Source organism: Salmo salar, chromosome 23 (genome assembly GCF_965601325.2).
Source record: "Salmo salar chromosome 23, fSalSal1, whole genome shotgun sequence".
NCBI classification, from domain to species: domain Eukaryota; kingdom Metazoa; phylum Chordata; class Actinopteri; order Salmoniformes; family Salmonidae; genus Salmo; species Salmo salar.
Genome location: NC_138313.1, coordinates 29,404,962 through 29,426,580, shown reverse-complemented (window position 1 = coordinate 29,426,580; position 21,619 = coordinate 29,404,962). Strand labels below are relative to the sequence as shown.

The window sequence follows — 21,619 nt, the reverse complement described above, 5'->3', positions numbered from 1 at the left end:
ATAGCACTGCTGGGTGATTTGAAAAGTCATAGTCAATTAATCAATAATATAATAATACTCTTAGCAAAAAATATATATATTTTATTTACAATCTGTAGAAATTATGAGAATAGAAAGGTTCAGAACTTTTGTGAAACTGCACAGCACAAAAATATATGGCAAATAGAAATCAAAACTGGATGTTGTTCAGCGATAGATGGGAGGGGTTGAGGATAGCTGAAGGATGGGACTAAAAACAAACAGAAAGATAACTAATGTAAAATATACTGTGTCCGTAAAATGTATATAGTATGTATAAGCTAGAAGTAGAAGCCTAATTGTTGTTGTCCATTAGTTTACTACAATTAGGGGAGGAGTGGAAGGGTTAGGTGAAAATAATAAAGGAAAATATATACAAGTATGTATATATATACATATATATATTTAAAATAATATATATTTATTAAAAATATATATATGTGGGATTGGAAATGATGCAGAGAATTACATTGATAGAAGCCACAACCTATCTGCAATGTTAAGCTGAACTACCACCTAAAATATATATATTTTAAATAATCTGGTCAGACAAGATTAATGATAGGAATGCAGTCATCCCTCCATTTCCTTACCACGCAGGGAGGAGGAGCTCTACCTAAACTGGATAAACAGGAGATGAGAGTAGATAGCTCCAAACGACTTCACTGACATTGACCTTAAAGGTTTAGAAGAAAACAGACAGGATAAATTGCACTTATCAGAATGGGTTGTTACACTGCACTCATTGCTCTTCTGTTTATCCTTCACACTGTAAATGGACAGACTACTACAGGTAGGTGGAGCACACATACTGTAGATTAACCTTTTCTTACATGAAAATATACAGTCAAGGACTTCAATACAAAATGTCATGTTAACATTTTTGTCATTTTAGTCTTGTACTGTACACTGGTTATCCCATATCAACGTGAGAATAAAACATTCCTAAACTGTACTGTTGATAATAAATACGACACAAATAAATTGAATAGGCTTTCCAGTCCATTTATATATTGTTTTGCAAAACCTTTCTCAACTCTTCTGCATGAATGACTCCAATTTGTCTTGCTGTTTGTCCTCTGAGAACAGCAATTCCACCTTCGAGCACTACTGGTCCACCATTGAGCTCAGCAGCCCCACAGTCAAGTGGGACTCCTGTCCAACAAACGAGCTCAAATTATCCACTGTCAAGCTCAAGAGCCACTTCATCCTCAACAACTTCACCATCAGATACAACAGCTTCATCAGTTGGTATAACACCCTCGTCAACAGATGTTACACCCTCACTGATTGGTGCCTCATCTCCAGTGTCAAACACAGACAACCCTACATCTATTGCAACAACTAAAGCATCAAGTTTGACGCCTCAACAGCCAAATGCAACAGCTCTGCCATCAAATGTAACAACTCCATCTACCAATACAAGCTCTCAGAGTGCATGGACAACTCTGGCCACTACAAGCACTTCATTCAATACCACTCAATATCACTTGGGTAATTTGTCGACACCATTTCCTGGGATTAGTGGAACTAGCCCAGTTCCTCTGGTGGCTTCAAGTAAGTTTCTCTGCAATGCATCAAATAAGATAAATTATGAATCAAATCCTGCTGTAAACATAACTACCATATACTTGAATTATTGTCCCATCATTTTAAAATGTTCCTTTTTTGAAAATTCTGAATAAATGATAACCGATTACAGAATTTACATTCAGTAGCAAGGTAAAGTACACCTGTCCTTTTAACATTTTTTCATACTTGTTTTTATATGTTTGCATTCTAGGGAGATGTTCTTCAAATCCACCTCTGTGTTGTCTTGGGCTCAACAGTTCCTGTTTCAGAGGGTGCTTCTGTGATGTGGCCTGTATAAGGTTGAAAGATTGCTGCCCAGACTTCCGGACTACTTGTGTGACAGGTATAGCTGAGCCATTGTTTTATCATCTCTGTTTTTATGGAGGCCCTTAATCACTAAAAATCTTGAAATTGTAGAAACTTCAAATTGTAAACATGCTACTTGTGTCTGAGGTGGCATCATTTACTGTCTTTGTTTAAAGGTTTGCAGATTGGATCAGCCACGGTGTCCCCAGTCTCCAATGCAACCAACGCAACCAATGCAACCAACGCAACCAATGCAACCAACGCAACCAACGCAACCAATGCAACCAACGCAACCAACGCAACCAACGCAACCAACGCAACCAATTCAACCAACGCAACCAATTCAACCAACGCAACCAATTCCACTTCCACATCATTCCCAGTGTTCTCATTTCCAGGTTCCTTTAGTTTTCTTCTCTACCACATCAAAATGTGATTTTTTTAAAATACATTTTATCAAGGCTTTACAGTCAACCTTCCTGTTCAATAATTTATGTTTTTCCAATCATCCTAAAGGAAATTGTTCTGCACGGCCGGCCTTGTGCTGTAAAGGCAGCAACGTGAACTGCTTCAGAGGGTGCTTCTGTGACGAGGTTTGTCAGACTCTAAATGACTGCTGTCCTGACTATGCCGATACCTGCACAAAAGGTCAGAACCCTTGATCCCTCTTTTTTAAATCATTAACAGTTCGAGCGTACATGATATGTTTGATAGTATTTTGCTCTGTACCTATTTTGGGAAACACCAAAAACTGGAACTGAGTTTCAGTGTCACAGGACACCAACATCGAAGAGGGACGGTTGAGAGATTATTATACTTTTTTGCCATTAACTCAAAGTATGTCATATTGTTTAGACATTCAGAAGGTGATTGGTAGTGGAAAGATATCCATTCTTGCTCCACCCAATTCAACTGATGCGTCTCTTGAAGTGTCTATTCAGAATGTAAGTACTACTGCTTTCTCTTTACCTATCTCAACACTCAGAAACAACAAATGCTCTACTTACATATTACATTTTAGTCATTTAGCAGACGCTCTTTTCAGAGCGACCAACGCGCTTAACTGCTAGGCTGTCTTCCAGGGTGACATAGATCAGAATCAGTCATAGAAGACCGGAAAGACTTGATTTGGGAACCTGCAGAAATATGTAGTTAGGTTGCATTGATCTCTCACTTTTCACTTTGTCTATCTCCCTGTCAACAACACCTTCCTTCTCTACCTCCTCCTTCTCAGGCTGCATTACAGCTGCAGGCCTATCTCAAGGCAACATACACTGAAATCAGCTCCTTCAGAATCATCAAACTGAAGAAGACCGGAAAGACTTAATTTGTAAATCTGCTCAAACACATCAGAAATATGAAATTAGGTTGCATATTTCTTTCTCTCTGTGTGATGAAACTAAACAAAATTGATTAAATTACAACATAAAGCACTTGTAATAGATACTTCTAATGTATATCTGGTTTGATGGGTACTATGTGGGAGAACAATAATATGTTCATTGTATTGGTCGCATACACATATTTAGCAGGTGTTATTGTGGGTGTAGTGAAATGCTTGTGTACAGAGAAATGCTTTGCACGGCTGTCTGTGGATGAGATGTGTCTTTAATGTAATTTCTCAAATAAATTGTCAGACTTATAGGACTAAACATTGAACATGAAATGAATCATACAATAATGTTCCTCCCTGAACAAGCAGGAAGTTGCCAGTAGAGGTCATAGTAACCCAGTTTTCCATTGCATGATGCCTTCCTTGCCTTTCTCCTGTATAGAATAAACCACCTTTCTTGATCTGGGTAGCATCTTCGGTTTTACCAGCAGGGGTCCCCACTCCCCACTGTACAGTAGTGGACATTTTTAATATGCCAAAAAATGGCTTCTCATCTCAATATCCTGAAACTCTAGGACACCACCAATGTCTGAATGTTAATGTTACAATTCAATAACTCAGAGTTCAATTATTAATTTACCTTTGTATCCAGGGATATTTGTGTTGTGTTTGTCTCCACTGACAGTGTCTGTCACATTTGCCCAGTGGGCCTATATTGACACAAACCTAATGCAATTCAATTGGTTAATTTCATTGATCACATTACACACTCATTGTATTTCTCTCGTGAAGGAATGTAAGGATCTAGTCATGTATCATCACCTACTATCCTAAACCATCATGGTTACAATCTTCCTGCTCCATAAACAGATGAGATAATACTGTTGTGATTATAGTGCAATAATGTGGATAATGCTTTTAGTGATGAAGGCATAGACCGTTAATGTTGCCATAATGAAAGACAGGACTAACGGGAAATGTGTGTGACGGAGACTCTTGCTGTCTGTCGCGCGTGTGATGGAGAGAAAATTAGATAGAAAGTGGTATCTAAGATATTTAGTTGGTAGGAACATCGGGGAATCGATCAGATAAAACAAAAGTCAAGAAGTAAACAAAGCAAGTGTTTAACAATTCAACTGTAGCGCTATTATGTGATCGTGCATTTGAGAGAGGAGGAAGGGAGGGGCTAGAGACCAGGAACGTACTGAATTGGATGACACCGTGCGGGCGCAAGAATAACATATAATGGAATTAAAGGAAAATTAGATATTCTGATTAATCAAAATTGTTTTTTCTTTTTTGGAATACAAATCTGTCGGCTTGAAGCTTATATTTTCGAAGTTGGACATCTACTTTAGCCTGCAAGTATCGGACATTTTACTATGATGCGGGGCCCTCGCTGTGCAATGATAAAGGCTCGACAGTAGCCTTGGACAATGTTTTCAAAACGTCTGATGTGTATTTTGCCGAGGAGATCCTGTTAGAATATGGCCAAATCTATAGGAAGGTGTCGGTGTGCTTCTAATCGAAATAACGCGCTCTTCCGAGCTGATCCATTCGAAATTGGTCGATTGTAATTGTATAGGTCATCTCTCCATCCTTGTCTGGTACGTGGCCGCCGATGATGCCTCTTTTTCTTTAAAGAACAGCTGATATAATGTGGACTAGGCAGTGTGTAGCCAAATGTTTATGCATTATTATCACAGTGTAGGCTGTATGAGATATCGATCTATTATGGTAGTGTGTTGTAGGCTAACTGATCAGCTTGCACAATATAAATAAGAGCAACCATGACAGTAATGAATTATGATAAAACATGTATTATTATTATTTATTAATTATTATTTATTAGCAGCAGGCGTTGTGGTATTACTAATATTATTATTACTGTCGTTATTAGTTGTAGAATCCAAGTAATGGTGGCTGTATAGTTATTTGTCTAGGCCTAGATAAGCGTCATCTCATAAATATGTCTGCTATGATACCGTTTTGGCATATTCTCATTCTCTAACTTATCTGCCGAGTTACAATAGGCTACAAACCAAAACAGTCAGGAGAATCAGAGCTTAGAGGCCTGGTCATGAATAAGATACTGTTATAAAACATATAAATGCTACGAGTCATGCAGTATGCCACTTACAGATTCCCCTGGAGCTGCATCACAGCTCTTCAGGAAAGCCTCCAGGCCCTTGCTAGGTGTCCGGCTTATTAGAGGAAGATGTATGCTCACTGCCTGGTCACTTCCTGGAATTGATCTCACCTTCTCCAAGGAAATGGTCTGCTCATCTCTTAACACAAGCTTGTACTTCCAAAGCTGCCTGCAGCAGCCTATGTTTGGAGAGAAGGCAGTGGAATCTGCCTAATAAAGGCTCCTCAGTATTTCAGTATCTTCCTCAGGAGCGTCATGCACCAAATATTTTATAGGGGGCACGAAGTAGAGGCCTACGTGCAGTTGGAGGGGAGGGGGTGTTTTCGGAGAGAATTTAGCATTATCAAACACCTGAAACAGCTTTTTCCTGCAATCTAGAGCCATAATCATTATGCCTAATTCTATTCAATTTAAATAAATAAATTAGGCCCTAATCAATGGATTTCACATGACTGTGCATGGGAGCAGCCATGGGTGGGCCTTGGAGGGCATAGGCCCTCCACCCACTGAGGAGCAAGACTTTATTACACACGGAAATACTCCTCAGCACCACCACCCCTCTCAAACAATCCCGCACGTAAAGAAGCTGGATGTGGAGGTCCTGGGCTGGCGTGGTTACACATGGTCTGTGGTTGTGTGGCTGGTTGGCGGTACTGCCAAAATCTATAAAGCAACGTTGTAGGCAGCTTATGGTAGAGAAATGAACATTCAATTCTCTGGCAACAGCTCTGGTTGACATTCTTGCAGTCAGCATGCCAATTGCATGCTCCCTCAAAACTTGAGACATCTGTGGCATTGTGTTGTGTGACAAAACTGCACATTTTAAAGTGGCCTTTTATTGTCCCCATCACAAGGTGCAGCTGTGTAATAATCATGCTGTTTAATCATCTTCTTGATATGCCACATCTGTCAGGTGGATGGATTATCTTGGCAAAGGAGAAATGCTCACTAACAGGGATGTAAACAAATTAGTGCACAACATTTAGGATAAAAAAAGCTTTTTGTTCGTATTGAATATTTCTGTGATTTTTTATTTCCACTCATGAAACATGGGACCATCACTTTGTTGCATTTATATTTTTGTTCAGTGTAAATATGCATCTCTGCAAAAATCTGGGTAAAAGATTGAAAGGAATGTGAGTCTTATTCAGCAGGGGTGCAACTTTGGGACATTCTGAAATTGCATTGTTGTCCCCTCCAGTTTTATTATTGGAATGTGATACAAAACTAGGCAACTGTGTGCTTTAGGACCATGCGGACGCCTCCGAGTGGTCGGGTAGGCTGCTTGGAGTGTTTATCTGACTGGATAAAAAATAATAATGATCATAATTAAGGTTGTGCCCCTGTTATTCAGTACATTTAGTTATTGCTTGCTTTTCAGAAGTTTAGCAACCTTGACAGCAGGCATGCCAGCTAAGATAGACAAGTACTCTAACGATTGATAGCCTGAAATGACTTGGTAGCTAGTTATGAGGTTGGAAGATTGGGAACCAATCTGGCTAGCTAAAGCCAACTTCATAAAATTGCTGCTAGGTGGCTAGTATTACAGAGAACCCACAAAACATTTTTGTTTTATTTATTTATCAAGAAGGAATCAATAGGCTGAAGAACTTGATCAAATTAATTTACAAACATACACTACATGACCAAAAGTATGTGGACAGACACCTGCTCGTCAAACATCTCATTCCAATATCATTGGCATTAATATGAAGTTGGTCCCCCCTTTGCTGCTGTAACAGCCTCCACTCTTCTGGGAAGGCTTTCCACTAGATGTTGGAACATTTCTGCCGGGACTTGCTTCCATTTAGCCACAGGAGCATTAGGGAGGTTGGATACTGATGTTGGACAATTAGGCCTGGCTCGAAGTCTGCGTTCCAATTCATCTTAAAGGTGTTCGATGGGGTTGATCTCAACAAACCATTTCTGTATGGACCTCGTATTGTGCACGGGGGCATTGTCATGCTGAAACAGGAAAGGGCCTTCCCCAAACTGTTTCCACAAAGTTGGAAGCACAGAATCGTCTAGAATGTCATTGTATGCTGTAGCATTAAGATTTCCCTTCATTGGAACTAAGGAGCCTAGCCCCATCCCTGAAAAACAGTCCCAGACCATTATTCCTCCTCCACCAAACTTTACAGTTGGCACTATGCATTCGGGCAGGGAGCGTTCTCCTGGCATCCGCCAAACCCAGATTCATCCGTTGGACTGCCAGATGATGAAGCGTGATCCCTCACGCCAGAAAACATGTTTCCAATGCTCCAGAGTCCAATGGCGGCGAGCTTTACACCACTCCAGATGACGCTTGGCATTGTGCATGGTGACCTTAGGCTTGTGTGCGGCTGCTCGGTCATGGAAACCCATTTCATGAAGCTCCCGACAAACAGTTCTTGTGCTGACATTGCTTCCAGAGGCAGTTTGGAACTCGGTAGTGGGTGTTGCAACCGAGGACAGACGATTATTACACGCTTCAGCACTCGGCGGTCGTGTTCTGTGAGCTTGTGTGGCCAACCACTTCGCTGTGGAGCCGTTGTTGCTCCTAGATGTTTCAACTTCACAATAACAGCACTTACAGTTGACCGAGGCAGCTCTAGCAGGGCAGAAGTTTGATGAACTGACCTGTTGGAAAGGTGGCATCCTATGACGGTGCCACGTTGAAAGTCACTGAGCTCTTCAGTAAGGCCATTCTACTGCCAGTGTTTGTCTATGGAGATTGCGTGGCTGTGTGCTCGATTTTATACATCTGTCAGCAATGAGTCTCGCTGAAATAGCCAAATCTAGTTTGAAGGGGTGTCCACATACTTTTGTATATATAATGTACCTCATGCAAGTCCTGTCCATCATGCGTAGCTAAAATATCTTATGGGACACGTGCCCTTGGGCCCCATATGGGAAGGATGCCTCTGCTCTTGTGATACTGTATTGTAACCTCACAGCCAGGCTGGCAGCATGCAACATTAGTACTGATACTTGCATTTTATTTATGGGCTCAGGCAGATCATTTTGAGTTCAACACAGCAGATATTGTAGACAAAATTATATATTTAACCAGTTTCCTCTTCCCTCTCTAACCCTCCATCTCTCTCTTCTCAGTCTGCCGGTCTCTCTCTAGGATCTCTGTCCTATTTGTGCGATGGCCTTCTCCTTTCTGGCTTTCCTGATCTTATCTGTCCACACTCTCCTATCCATTGGCTGCCCAGTGGGATGTCGCTGCTACAGCTTGACTGTAGAGTGTGGCTCTATGGGCCTCCGGGACATCCCCTCACATGTCCCACCCTCCACACAGGTTAGCCATGATGACTCAATATGTCTACCACATACATCTGTTTCCTAGACCCACACACACATAGGCCACCACGCCCCACACAATATAGCCAGTCTTGAATTATCCATACACTTATCTTCTTAGAGAGTTTACAGAGTTTACAGGGCGGCAGGTAGCCTAGTGGTTAGATCGTTGGGCCAGTAACTGAAAGGTTGCTAGATCGAATCCCTGAGCTGACAACGTAAAAATCTGCCGTTCTTCCCCTGAACAAGGCAGTTAACCCACTGTTCCTAGGCTGTCATTTTAAATAAGAATTTGTTCTTAACTGACTTGCCTAATTAAATAAAGGTTAAATAAAGATGGTGTTGTGCTCTCCCTGATCTTTGTACTTCTGCTCATCTATTCCATTTAGACCATCTTCCTCCAGGACAATGCTATCGGTCAGATCAATCTATCTGACCTCTCCCAGCTGGGCCTTCTGCACTGCCTGTATCTGCAGAACAACAGTATTGCAGCACTGGAGCCTGGGGCCTTCCAGAGCCAGGGTAATCTTCTGGAGCTAGCCCTCAACGGGAACCACATCCACCTGATCACAGGAGACATGTTCAGGGGCTTGGAGCACCTCCGTATCCTCTACCTGGCAGGAAATGACATCACTCGCCTACAGGACTATACCTTCAGAGGCCTACTGGTCAGTCCCTATATTATCAGTCACTCAAGTTAATGTTTTGCTAAATCAATGCTTTTCTTTACTGTTCCCTTCCTCCCTTGTAAACAGACCATGTTTGTCCAGATAGTTGTCTAGACTTCAACCTCAACACAACAATCAACGCATCAACGTCAATGACTTCCTCTACATTATATCACTATTCATTACTAATAATGATTACAATCCCTGCTTCCGTAGCGTCTTCAAGAGCTTCACCTGCAGCAAAATAACATTGAGATGCTGGGAGACCAGGCTCTAGTTGGTCTGTCCTCTCTTGCCCTCCTTGACCTCAGCCGGAATAACCTGCACACCATTGGCCCTGCCACCCTGCGGCCCCTCGTCAGCCTGCAGGTGCTGCGTGTCACAGGTAAGGGGAGCACCAAGAGAGAGGACATGGGGTTGGGCTGTGGAACCATAAAAGAAGCATACAGTAAATATACTGCCATTGTTCTTAAGCTAGAATTACCTCCTAACTTTGTCTTAATTGTGTCATTGTCCTGTCACATCCTTTTTCATCCTCTTTTGTTGACTTGGCCACACCCACCCATCACATGATCATTTCCTACTGAAGACAATCCGTGGCGTTGCGACTGTGCCCTGCACTGGCTGCGCAGCTGGATCGATGAGGAGGGCCAGCGCCTGCTGAGCTCGGCCGAGAGACGCTTGGTGTGTTCCGAGCCGCCCCGCCTTTCCCACCTCAGCTTGGTGGAGGTGCCTCTCAACAGCCTGGTGTGTATCCCCCCTTTGGTGCAGCTGGAACCACGCCGCCTGGCCGTGCGCCTGGGTGAGAGCCTACGTGTCTCCTGCCATGCCTCTGGTTACCCCCGGCCACAGGTCACCTGGAGGAAGGCGTCCCAGGGCAAGGTGCAACTATCCCCGCGGGGGCTGGTGCAGGATCTGGGCAGTGTAGGGAGCGTGGGGGCTGAGGATGTAGCACACCCAGGGCGGGTGAGACTCCAGAAGGAGGATGGGGAGCGCTTCGATCCAGACACGGGCAGTGGAATGCTTTTCCTCAGCAACGTGACGGTGTCTCACGCCGGGGTGTATGAGTGCGAGGCCTGGAATGCTGGAGGGGTGGCCCGTGTGACCTTTCAGCTAGCAATCAACTCCTCGTTCTCTTCCGGTTGGTCCCCCGCCTCCTACGCCCCATCCTGGCCTCGTCTGCGCGCCAATCGGCCAACATCGTCAGACGTGAGGCGAGAGCCCCTGTACGCCCTTGGCAGCATGGCCTTCAGCACGCTGGGAGCTGCTACACAGACTGCCATCGCCATAGGGATCTCCCTACTGGCTCTCACTGCCCTTCTCCTGGTGGCCATGATCTACAGCCGACACCGCCATCGGCAGAAGGACACAGATGACAAAGAGGAAAGCATCCTGTATGTCAATGATTACTCAGATGGACCAACAACCTTTGCCCAGCTGGAGGAGTACCGCGATGAGCGCGGGCATGAGATGTATGTTCTTAACCGCGCTAAACCCATCATCCCACCTTCCACCACAGCTGATACCACCACCCTGGGGTACCAACAGCAGGAGGCACTGTCTCCCACAAAGCCCCAGATGGAGCCCGATATACGGACAATGAGAAGGATGGCAGGGGAGGGCGTGGAGGCAGAGACGGTGACAGCCGAGTCAGAGGGCTTGTTTCTGAATCACACAGGGTTGTTCCTCGACTCACAATTTGCATATGAGATCCACTGCTGAAGGCCCCCAGGAGGACGTTCACTGTGAGCTAGCCCAGAGTGCTTAATGTCACTTTTCAGATGGATGTCCCTCTGGTGACCAAACCTCTAGACTGCAGATCAGATGTGACAATGAGAGTTCAGATTAATCATAAATCCTGATTGCTCTGGTTCCAGAGTGACAAGCTTGAGCAGCAGTGAGATATAAAGACATACCAGGAGAGGTGCCGTCGTCAACCAAAACCCCCACTGTACTGTACCTTACTGTGAGCTGAAAAAATTTGTCTTGTCTCATGTTGATTAACTCCAACTTGAAACTATAGTTACCATATTATGGAGAAACCATTAGTGGAGTGAGTCACATGTAGTGGAAATAACCTTATTATGATTCTACTGTTTTACATCAACTAAACTGTGTTAGGCGCCTAAACAGGCTCCCTTGGCTGAACGCTGAGAGGTTGAGAATTTAATGAGTAATGTGTATCGTAAGTCTATCATAAAATACTTCTTTGTGACAAACTGATCTACCCAGATCCTCCATTTTCTAGTCTACAGCCATTGTCTTCGGTCAGATGGCGTCATTCTAACGCAACACACGTCAGTGCAGACGGCCGTCGCGCTGACGTAAGACAATGGTCTACAGCATAATATTCCTTCCAAAGATGTCATCAGTCAAACAACGGTATACAGTCAAACAAGCTCTCTCTCCTTCAGGTCCTGTTCATTTAATTACAGTGCCTTGCAAAAGTATTCATCCCCCTTGGCATTTTTTCCTGTTTTGTTGCATTACAACCTGTAATTTAAATGGATTTTTTTATTTGGATTTCATGTAATGGACATATACAAAATAGTCCAAATTGGTGAAGTGAAATGAAAAAATTACTTGTTTCAACAAATTACAAAAATGTTAAAACGGAAAAGTGGTGCGTGCATATGTATTCACCCCCTTTGCTATGAAGCCCCTAAATATGACCTGGTGCAACCAATTACCTTCAGAAGTCACATAATTAGTTAAATAAAGTCCACCTGTGTGCAATCTAAGTGTCACATGACCTATCACATGATCTCAGTATATATACACACACCTGTTCTGGAAGGCCCCAGAGTCTGCAACACCACTAAGCAAGGGGCACCACCAAGCAAGCAGAACCATGAAGACCAAGGAGCTCTACAAACAGGTCAGGGACAAAGTTGTGGAGAAGTAATCATCAGGGTTGGGTTATACAAAATTATCTGGATCTTTGAACATCCAACGGAGCACCATTAAATCCATTATTTTTAAAAATTGGAAAGAATATGGCACGACAACAAACCTGCCAAGAGAGGGCCGCCCACCAAAACTCAATGACCAGGCAAGGAGGGCATTATTCAGAGAGGCAACAAAGAGACCAAAGATAACCCTGAAGGAGCTGCAAAGCTCCAGAGCAGAGATCGGAGTATCTGTCCATATGACCACTTTAAGCCGTACACTCCACAGAGCTGGGCTTTACAGAAGAGTGGCCAGAAAAAAGCCATTGCTTAAAGAAAAAAAATAAGTAAACACGTTTGGTGTTCGCCAAACATATGGAAGAAGGTACACTGGTCAAATTTAGCTTTTTGGCCATCAAGGAAAATGTAATGTCTGGCGCAAACCCAACACCTCTCATCACCCTGAGAACACCATCCCCAAGTGAAGCATTGTGGTGGCAGCATCATGCTGTGGGGATGTTTTTCATCGGCAGAGACTTTGAAACTGGTCAGAATTTAAGGAATGATGGATGGCGCTAAATACAGGGACATTCTTGAGGGAAACCTGTTTCAGTCTTCCAGAGATTTGAGACTGGGATGGAGGTTCACCTTCCAGCAGGACAATGACCCTAAGCATACTGCTAAAGCAACATTTGAGTGGTTTAAGGGGAAACATTTAAATGTCTTGGAATGGCCTAGTCAAAGCCCAGACCTCAATCCAATTGAGAATCTGTGGTATGACTTAAAGATTGCTGTACACCAGCGGAACCCATCCAACATGAAGGAGCTGGTGCAGTTTTGCATTGAAGAATGGGCAAAAATTGTAGCTCCCTCCAGTAACCACGAGCACAACTGTTCCTTGATTTTAACTGCCGGTTTTATTCTGTAGTTTTAGTCAGAATGATCACCTCTGTGAGAACTATAAAGTAAATGAAAATATAGTTAATCACTCTTACAACTTTCTTGTCTTATGAGTAATTTATTAGCTTGATATGACTCTGAAGTGCTTACATACATAAAAACAGTTTAGCCAGAGATATAACAGTATCAGGTTAAACACATGAATAAAGGAAAAATACCTCATTGGCTGTTTATTAGAGAAGGGAGGAAATCCAAAACTTCACACTTCTTATTCCTGGCATGAATTCACGCTTCATCCTTAATTATTATAACGTTACCATCATAACATACACGTTTCAACTGTTACGAACTACACCCGAAGACATGAAAAACCTAGCTAACATAGCGTAGGATTGCCTTCACTCCAAAAGTGTCTTGCTACGATATAAATCTCCGTTACAACAGTTCTTAGCCATGTAGTTCCGCTTGTCTTACCATGTCCCCCGCATAGCGAACACGTAAACAATTCAAACAAAAACAACGACATAGACTGACAGGTTAATTGTCAGTTATAAAAATCCCAGTGGCCAGATGTGCCGAGCTTATAGAGACATACCCCAAGAGACTTGCGCTGTAATTGCTGCAAAAGGTGGCTCTACAAAGTATTGACTTTGGGGGGGGTGAATAGTTATGCATGCTCAAGTTTTCTGTTTTTTTTGTCTTATTTCTTGTTTGGTTCACAATAAATAATATTTTGCATCTTCAAAGTGGTAGGCATGTTGTGTAAATCAAATGATACAAACCCTCCAAAAATCTATTTTAATTAGAGGTTGTAAGGCAACAAAATAGGAAAAATGCCAAGGGGGGTGAATACTTTCACAAGCCACTGTATATTGGTGACAAAATATATATAAAACAAAATGTCAACATGCATGAACTGAAGATGAGGAGAAGTATTACGTTTGAGGGCATTATCAGAAATCATTCATCTCTTATAACTTTAAATTAATACTTTTTTAAATCCATGAAATTACTGTAGGGCTCAGCTTTATGATGAAAGTGTTTTTGTCGCTTGTACTTCAACATGTTTTTTAGTTGACAAAACAAGGCCTAATGTGATTCAATGTAGATTTTTTTTTAAATAAAGTGTTCAATAGCTTTTAGCAAATTGTATTTCCAGTATACCTCAGCATAATTAAACTTGTTTCAAAATAGTCTGGTAAAATGTCAGTGGTCCAGGCAGCACAAGACTACAGTAGATTATGGCATGTGCTGTAAGCTGCACATATAGTGCATACATTTTTGCAGTACATTGCTGTATGGCACTCAGTTGGGACTATTTACTGAAATTCCACCAAAAACGGCCAAATCCACAAAAATATTACCATTCATTCAAACTGTGTCATTGTCATTCAGATGTTGAAAAGTATTTGTTTGAAAGAGGAATTGCAGTGCACAACAGCTCAATCTTCCCCCAGCCGCTGTACAGGGAAAGAGTGGTAGCCCATCGCATACTGGTGTGGTGATACTGATGATTTGTCGCCTCAGATGGTTTGTTTACATATCAGGTTGGGATCATTAACGTGGCAGGTTAGGTGAATTAACGTGGCAGGTTAGAGAACTAACGCAGTAGGTTAGGTGAATTAACGTAATAGGTTAGGAGAATGAGGTTCATTTTAGGAAAAGGGTTAGGGTTATGCTTAGCTACAATCCTAGTTGTCAACAACTGTTGTCCAAGACGCGACCAGTAGATAGCGCTGTTGGCCAACGCCATCTTTCAACAACGATAGAGACGTTAACAAACCATCTGTGGCGACAAATCATCAGTATATCATAACACTGGACATTGGTGTGTTTGAGGCGGGAAGAGTGAGAAAAACCGTGCAATCTGTTATTAAAACACTGGATTGTCCCCCCCCTCCCCTTGTAAAACTGAATTTCAAGCTCCTAATTTCAGATGTTTTTAATGCATTTATTTAAAAAATGTATATATATTTCTGGTTTATATTTATTGTGTTTTATTCATTTTCCAAATAAATACAGTTAGGAAAATGGTCTCTGTTGATGTTTCAGATGGAACTATATTGTACTCCTTTTGTCTACTTGCCCATTTGTCCAAACATGTCTAAAATACAATGCTCCATGTAGCCTAAAATTCTCAATTAACCCAATCCCACAATGTAAGGAAATAATGGAGGCCCAAAGCCTGCCATGAAATTAGGACAATTATTCATTTATTGCATGTAAACTGATTTTGATTTCAACGCAAGAGTAGGCCCAAGTGAAGTGTTTATTTTGCAGTGCGTGTTTGATTGATCTGCCCCATGTTGAATGGGCACATAACAGTCAGTTTCAGACCACAATTCATGACAACATAATTGGAAGTCAGCATGGTCCGGTAAACGCACCGGTGTGCGTGGGACAAAAGACGAATAGGCTACGGAGATATTTGGATTTCATGAAGGGGCATGTATTTAATTAGGTTCTATTTATAGAGCAAACGCAAAGCGCGCCAGCAGCGAGAAGAGAGGAGACGTGCACTCGGATATACTGTACCTATCGACTTCTATTGATCAGGATTTTGTCAATATTACGATATGCCTAGCGTCTTTCGCAAGGCATACACAGGAATCTCTTGGAACACTAACCTCGTGGTCTCCAAATTGTTGTATATCTGAATTGTGCATTATAATGGGGCCTTTTGGCTGTCTTGGGGGTGTGGACTGCCTTGAGTGATCATCATAAATCCTTAATGAATTTGAGTAATTATTGTCTGATTAATAGTCATGCTGATTCTTAAGGAGAGGAGTCCTCTCACAGAATTTAATAGAATATATACACATAATTTAAGATAGGTAGGCATTTATAGGCCTAAGGGTGCTCTAAATTAGATTGTTTAGATTGAACATAATTATGTTAATAGATTTAGGCAAAATTTGAACTGGACATGTTGAGTCAAAATTATCCCATTTCCTTGCTTTCAGACATGTCTGAAGCTGAACAAGCTATATAATAGGATAAAATGTAAACATTGATCAATCAGACCAGAGCACAAAGGTCATTTGAAAGGTTTAAGAAATTCCACTCACAAGATCAATGAGAATGGATTCAATTTAGAAGGTGATGGGTTGTGCAATTCTTGTCTTTTGTCTCTTTTCATGCAAACATCCACCCTTCCCAGGAACAACCACTCAGAGCTGGAGAGGCATAAAGTAGGTGGACATTTTGGACAAGCAATTCAGAAGGAGAGAGGATCTGCTACAGTCATGATTTTGACAGAGGACATAGAGATGGACCTGTTTTCCTTTATAGGCATGTTTGCTGTGCCAACAGCAGTAATTCCGCAATGCCGACAGGAGACAACGGTAGGTAACGCAGCCATTGAGGCAGTTGAACAGGTCAAATCAACCTCTGATCCTCTATGATTTAGTGTTATTGATCAACATACTACTGAGTCTGACCATGGTTAGGTTCAGTTACATTTCAGATTATACTTACTCTGCATCTATCTCTCTCCTATAGAGACAACAACCTGAACACCCCCTAGTACCACCGTTGGAGGAAGATTATATAGAACCACCTAAACAGCAGAGGGAGACTGTTACACCTGCAAAGATTGAGAAAGAATATATACCAAGGATTACAAACAACACCTTTGAGAGCATTGAGATCGAAATGGAGATGTTTCCGCCCTCAGGCTTGACTGAAAGTGATGTGGTGGAGATCACTCCAGATGACCCCTCTGTCATGTCCAGGGTAAGGACCCCAATCATTGTGTCGTTTATGACCTTTAATTTGCATGCCTGCAAATAAATCCAAGGAATGTTACATTTTAAATACAATTATTTTCAATGTTTATATCTTGGATGATTTGTGAATCACACACTCAATTTAGAAATTAGAAATCTAGAATATGATACATTTCATTCCTTTTATTCAGACACCAGAACCAGTTGTCCCAGTTTCACCAGAACCGATCCGACCAAGCAAACTGAAATGGCGAAGAATCACACCAGGGAAGACTTGTTTGGTGGTTAAAGATGTGATCTGCCTGCCACAAGGCCACTACCTGGCTCAGGAGGACAGGCACAGTGTCCCCAGAGGCCAGGAGAGGGACGAGCTCGCTGCCATGGGCCTCATCGCTAGGATAACCATAGACAACTCCTGGCTCCATCATGAAATGGAGAGCCGCCTTGCCTCTCTGTTCAGGTGCCGCTTCTTAAGTGGACCTGAACAAAGATTCACCTTCACATACCTTCAGGTGATTACAGTGGAGGATCAAACACTTGGCATACTAACTCTGATACAGCACCACTACTGATTGCGGGACGCAACTACGCAATGGTGCATATGTACATTAAGTACCTTTGTCTCTGTGTCCCTACCTGCATTCTGATTTAATATGTAAACTGTATTTTTCAGTGTCTGCAGGGCTCTCATGTGCTGTTTGTTCCAGACACCCCGCCACAGTTCTCCTGGAGTGGGGAACAGGTGTTGCGGATAGCAGGACATGGCCCCCTTTATATTCTCAGTCACTATGATTTCATGAGCTTTGAGGTAAATGGATAATAATGAAAATAATGAATGTGATTTATCTTTTATTAAATGTATTTGCTGTGTAATCATTGGAACATTTATGAAGTCTTTGTTGTTGTTATTCCATAGATAGAATATGAGTGGCCAACAAACAGCGCACCAGTAATTAACAGGTATGTAAATGACATTCAAACTGGATCTTTATCAATGTCAGTGCAATTTAATTTTCATGACTCAACATGGCATTGTGTATATATGATCTCAAGCGAACTCATAACAAAACACTTTTCTGTTGACTTAACCAATGCACTAATGCCCTCAAATGTTTTTAATTTAGTCATGATTTCTTGATGGATGACAATGAGGATGAGGAGGAGGAGAGAAGTGTAGAGTCTCCACTGCCTGTCACCACTGATGAGGAGGTAAGCTTGGTATAACATTTGGTAAAACATGTAGAATTCTGTATCTTTACAAGATAGTTTTTATGTTTTAGGTAATTTCGGACCTGGTCACCATCCTCCAAACATACAGAGAACAAAACTCAATGCCTGACATCCAAACACACATGTATGTGAGGCGGAGAGACATCTTCAGAAGTGCACTCAAGGTGATGAGGAAGAAGTCATTCTCCATCAAGACAACTCCTCTCTTCCACTTCCTAGGAGAGGATGTTGATGACTATGACGGCCCTATGAGAGAGTTTTTCAGGTGAGTTCTTACTGCTCTCCCTTTTCATTTACACTATACAATATATTTGGTTGCCCCCTTCATAACAGGAAATTATTTTGTTTTTCACTTTGACATGCCCTAATGCAATTGATTCCTTTTTTTCTAGACTCATCATGTTAGAGTTGCAGGAGAGCGGTATCCTGGAGGGTCGCCCGGGGCATCTGCTGTTTGCCTACGACCAGGCTGCCCTGGAGGAGAGGAGGTACTACGCTGCTGGAGTCATGGTGGCCTGGTCTCTGCTGCATGGCGGTCCTGGACCATGCTGCCTACACCAGTCCCTCTACCAGCTCATGTGTGGCCAAAGCCCTCCCCTGGAAGACTTCAACTGGATGGACATCTCTGATGTGGATGTACAGATGAAACTGCAACAGGTACAACACAAGACAATCAAATCACTACCAACCTTTTCTTTGTTTTGGTGTACTCAATCCCTGTTCCTAGCGGTACTGGAGCGCCAAGTCTAGGTCCAAGAGGCTTCTAAACAGCTTCTACCCCCAAGCCATAAGACTCCTGAACAGCTAATCAAATGGCTACCCAGACTATTTGCATTGCCCCCCCCCCCCCCACCCCCCTTCTACGCTGCTGCTACTATTTGTTATTATCTATTTATAGACACATTAATAACTCTACCTACATGTACATATTACCTCAATTACCTCGACACCCCACATTGACTCTGTATCGGTACCCCCTGTATATAGCCCCGCTTTTGTTATTAACTGCTGCTCTTTAATTATCTGTTATTCTTATCTCTTACTTTTTTGGGGGTATAAAACTGCATTGTTGGTTAAGGGCTTGTAAGTAAGCATTTCATTGTAAGGTCTACACCTGTTGTATTCGGTGCATGTGACAAATAACATTTGATTTGATTTGATTCTGGGTTTGTGATTGATTCTTTTTTATAGGTCAAGAATTGCACTAGCATCCAGAGTTTGACTCCAAACCTGTGTGAATGGATTGCAGGTTGTGGAATTCCTGATATCTACAGTGCCGAAATCAAAGACATGCCCTACATCTATACCTGGGTTTTAAGGCACTACATTTATCACAGGTAGGATATTATTTATTGGTCATAGGATCTTAATTTGATCACTATTTTGTTGCTGAGAATTATCTTGCACTGCTCTCTCCAGGGCTTTAGGTCGCCATGCTCTCGCGTCTCAGCCTGACTGACAGGTTTCCCGTGCCTCAACAGAGGTGACCGGTCTGCTCCTGATCCCCGGGATCGTCATTTTGGTCAGCGTCCTGCGGCTGGAGCCCCGCGTCGGGGAGGGGTCCTGTCACGTGTGCGCCCTCTAGGTTACCAGGCTGGTTGTTATGGCGCACACCTGTCACCATCGTTACGCGCACCTGCTCGTCATCACTCACCTGGACTCCATCACTTCCCTGATTACCTTCCCTATATATGTCACTCCCTTAGGTTCCTTCCCCAGGCGTTATTGTTTCAGTTTCCTGTCTGCATTGTTCGTGTTTCTTGTTTTGTTTATTAAATGATGTACTCCCTGAACTTGCTTCCCAACTCGCAGCGTACTCATTACAGATGGCTTAACCACCCATCAAGCAACATTATGGACTAAACGTTAAAATCCTGTTGATGCAGGATCATTCTGCTGTGCCAGTATAGGTCAAATTAAGATCCTACATCGGTATATTTTTTGAACACCTATTCAACATTTGGTCATCTTGCTTTTCCTCTGCTCTTACGATCATATGGAATGAAACTATACGTTTGGTTAATATCACTGCTTGCTTTTTTTTGCAGGGTGTCAAGCATGATCTCCCAGTTCACAGAAGGTCTGAACAGCTGTGGTGGCCTGTGGGATATCATCAAGGCCCACTCTGCAGCCTTCATGCCTGTCATGACCAGGACAGAACACCCTCTCACCCTGCAACAGTTCAGAAGTCTGTTTGAGGTGTCGTGGAGTCCTCTGGAATCAACCATAGGCCTGAGGAGACCACAGTCACCTCCTGGGAGAGATTTCTGATCATGGTCAACGGTAGGCTGGGTATTTTCTGTTGCGTTGTATTGAATATTTCTAGAATTAATTCATTTTCGGTCAAGGTTCATACATAGATCTAGATCACCATAAACGTTTTCCACTAATTCCTGAGCATAGCAATACAAGTATGTACATTAAAATGTACGTTTAATATATTCTCAGATTTTCTGTTCTTGCATCGATTCTCAGAACACCAGACTGCCTTGTCCTTTGGAAATCTACTGGCCTTCATCACAGGGGCGGATCAGATACCTCCTTTGGGATTCCTAAGAAATCTCTGCATCAGATTCTACGACCAAGACCAGGGAATGTTCAGTGTCTGTTTACCACATGCCTCTACTTGTACTTTGGAGCTCTACCTTCCCTGAGGTATGGCCAGTCCTGGTGGGTTGAAGGACATGCTGACAAGAGCACTGCAAGAATCTTTAGTATTTGGAAACATTTATGCTGACAGTTCAGCTTTGAGCCAATGATCAATCCAACAAAAAACAATGTGGGAGAAATCGAAGCTTGAAAATGTTTGATAGATTAGGTAATCAATAATGCATGGTTTACCAGTCTAGGTGTTTTATTTGTTCTGCAAATTGTCATTTTCTAAATTACTATTGAGATTCTCAGCTATGGGTACAGTACGTACTGAAGGAGATTGCAAGATAAGGGCTGAATATTATTTCTGATATGCAGTTAATATGAAGGACATTCAACTGAATGTGTCAATGTAACAGGGTCTAGCACATTTCCTTTTAATCTGGAAGTTTATTTACTTAATATTCTATGTATTAATATTTTAGATATGCTAAACTCAGTCATTTTTGTCAAAATGAATTAAGACCAAGACAGTGCATATTAAGTCATCAACAAATAGTATTTGGGAATCATTTGAAAATAGAATAACAATACATTGCTAATTTTGATTATGACAAAATTGAGATGTAATTATGCATTGTAGAGATCATGTTGGTCTACAAAATGTGACTTAATAAAATATTTTTGATAACATGAATTAAACTGAAATTAGCAATATTTAATTGATTTAAGGGCAGCTACTCACAAATTAGAGGATTAAATCATAATTATATCTTAAATGCCATCTTTATACACTGCTGGTAGAAAGCCTAGATATTTTACTGTCCAAAAGATACCTTCATGGTGTTACTACTTTTATGTACAGTTCCTTCAGAAAGTATTCAGACCTTGACTTTTTCCCATTTTGTTACAGCCTTATTCTAAAATAGATTAAATTGAGGGGGAAA

At 42.0% G+C, this 21,619-nt stretch overlaps 2 protein-coding genes across 4 annotated transcripts; both read left to right on the top strand.

The window, feature by feature from the left end:
* Positions 1–31: 31 nt before the first annotated feature.
* Positions 32–15,248, top strand: LOC106584347 (leucine-rich repeat-containing protein 24). Its single transcript, XM_014169557.3, has 11 exons — positions 32–811; positions 1,108–1,575; positions 1,802–1,933; positions 2,073–2,294; positions 2,413–2,544; positions 2,752–2,840; positions 3,131–4,836; positions 8,472–8,664; positions 9,056–9,334; positions 9,551–9,719; positions 9,924–15,248. Exons 8-11 carry the CDS (start codon positions 8,512–8,514, stop codon positions 11,054–11,056), a joined length of 1,734 nt encoding a protein of 577 aa, XP_014025032.1. The 5' UTR covers positions 32–811; positions 1,108–1,575; positions 1,802–1,933; positions 2,073–2,294; positions 2,413–2,544; positions 2,752–2,840; positions 3,131–4,836; positions 8,472–8,511; the 3' UTR covers positions 11,057–15,248.
* A 988-nt stretch (positions 15,249–16,236) lies between these two features.
* Positions 16,237–21,374, top strand: LOC106584346 (uncharacterized). 3 transcript variants are annotated; one of them, XM_014169554.3, is made up of 11 exons: positions 16,238–16,466; positions 16,624–16,857; positions 17,042–17,362; positions 17,524–17,658; positions 17,767–17,810; positions 17,975–18,059; positions 18,131–18,345; positions 18,473–18,737; positions 19,272–19,417; positions 20,129–20,363; positions 20,556–21,374. In XM_014169554.3, the coding sequence occupies exons 1-10, from the start codon at positions 16,260–16,262 to the stop codon at positions 20,349–20,351; spliced, it is 1,875 nt and encodes a 624-aa protein (XP_014025029.3). In that variant the 5' UTR covers positions 16,238–16,259; the 3' UTR covers positions 20,352–20,363; positions 20,556–21,374. The 3 variants fall into 3 exon arrangements, with proteins under 3 accessions (XP_014025031.3, XP_014025029.3, XP_014025030.3); XM_014169555.3 differs by having other exon boundaries at positions 20,529–21,374; XM_014169556.3 differs by lacking the exons at positions 20,129–20,363; positions 20,556–21,374 and adding an exon at positions 19,500–19,873 and having other exon boundaries at positions 16,237–16,466.
* Positions 21,375–21,619: the final 245 nt, after the last annotated feature.

Bases quoted from the DNA above. Each gene is read 5' to 3' on its own strand.
- LOC106584347 (XM_014169557.3), top strand. From the start codon at position 8,512: ATGGCCTTCTCCTTTCTGGCTTTCCTGATCTTATCTGTCCACACTCTC. The intron at 8,665-9,055 runs GTTAGCCATGAT...TATTCCATTTAG, and splicing joins ATGTCCCACCCTCCACACAG to ACCATCTTCCTCCAGGACAA. The intron at 9,335-9,550 runs GTCAGTCCCTAT...CTGCTTCCGTAG, and splicing joins ATACCTTCAGAGGCCTACTG to CGTCTTCAAGAGCTTCACCT.
- LOC106584346 (XM_014169554.3), top strand. From the start codon at position 16,260: ATGCAAACATCCACCCTTCCCAGGAACAACCACTCAGAGCTGGAGAGG. The intron at 18,346-18,472 runs GTGAGTTCTTAC...CTTTTTTTCTAG, and splicing joins CCTATGAGAGAGTTTTTCAG to ACTCATCATGTTAGAGTTGC. The intron at 18,738-19,271 runs GTACAACACAAG...TCTTTTTTATAG, and splicing joins TACAGATGAAACTGCAACAG to GTCAAGAATTGCACTAGCAT.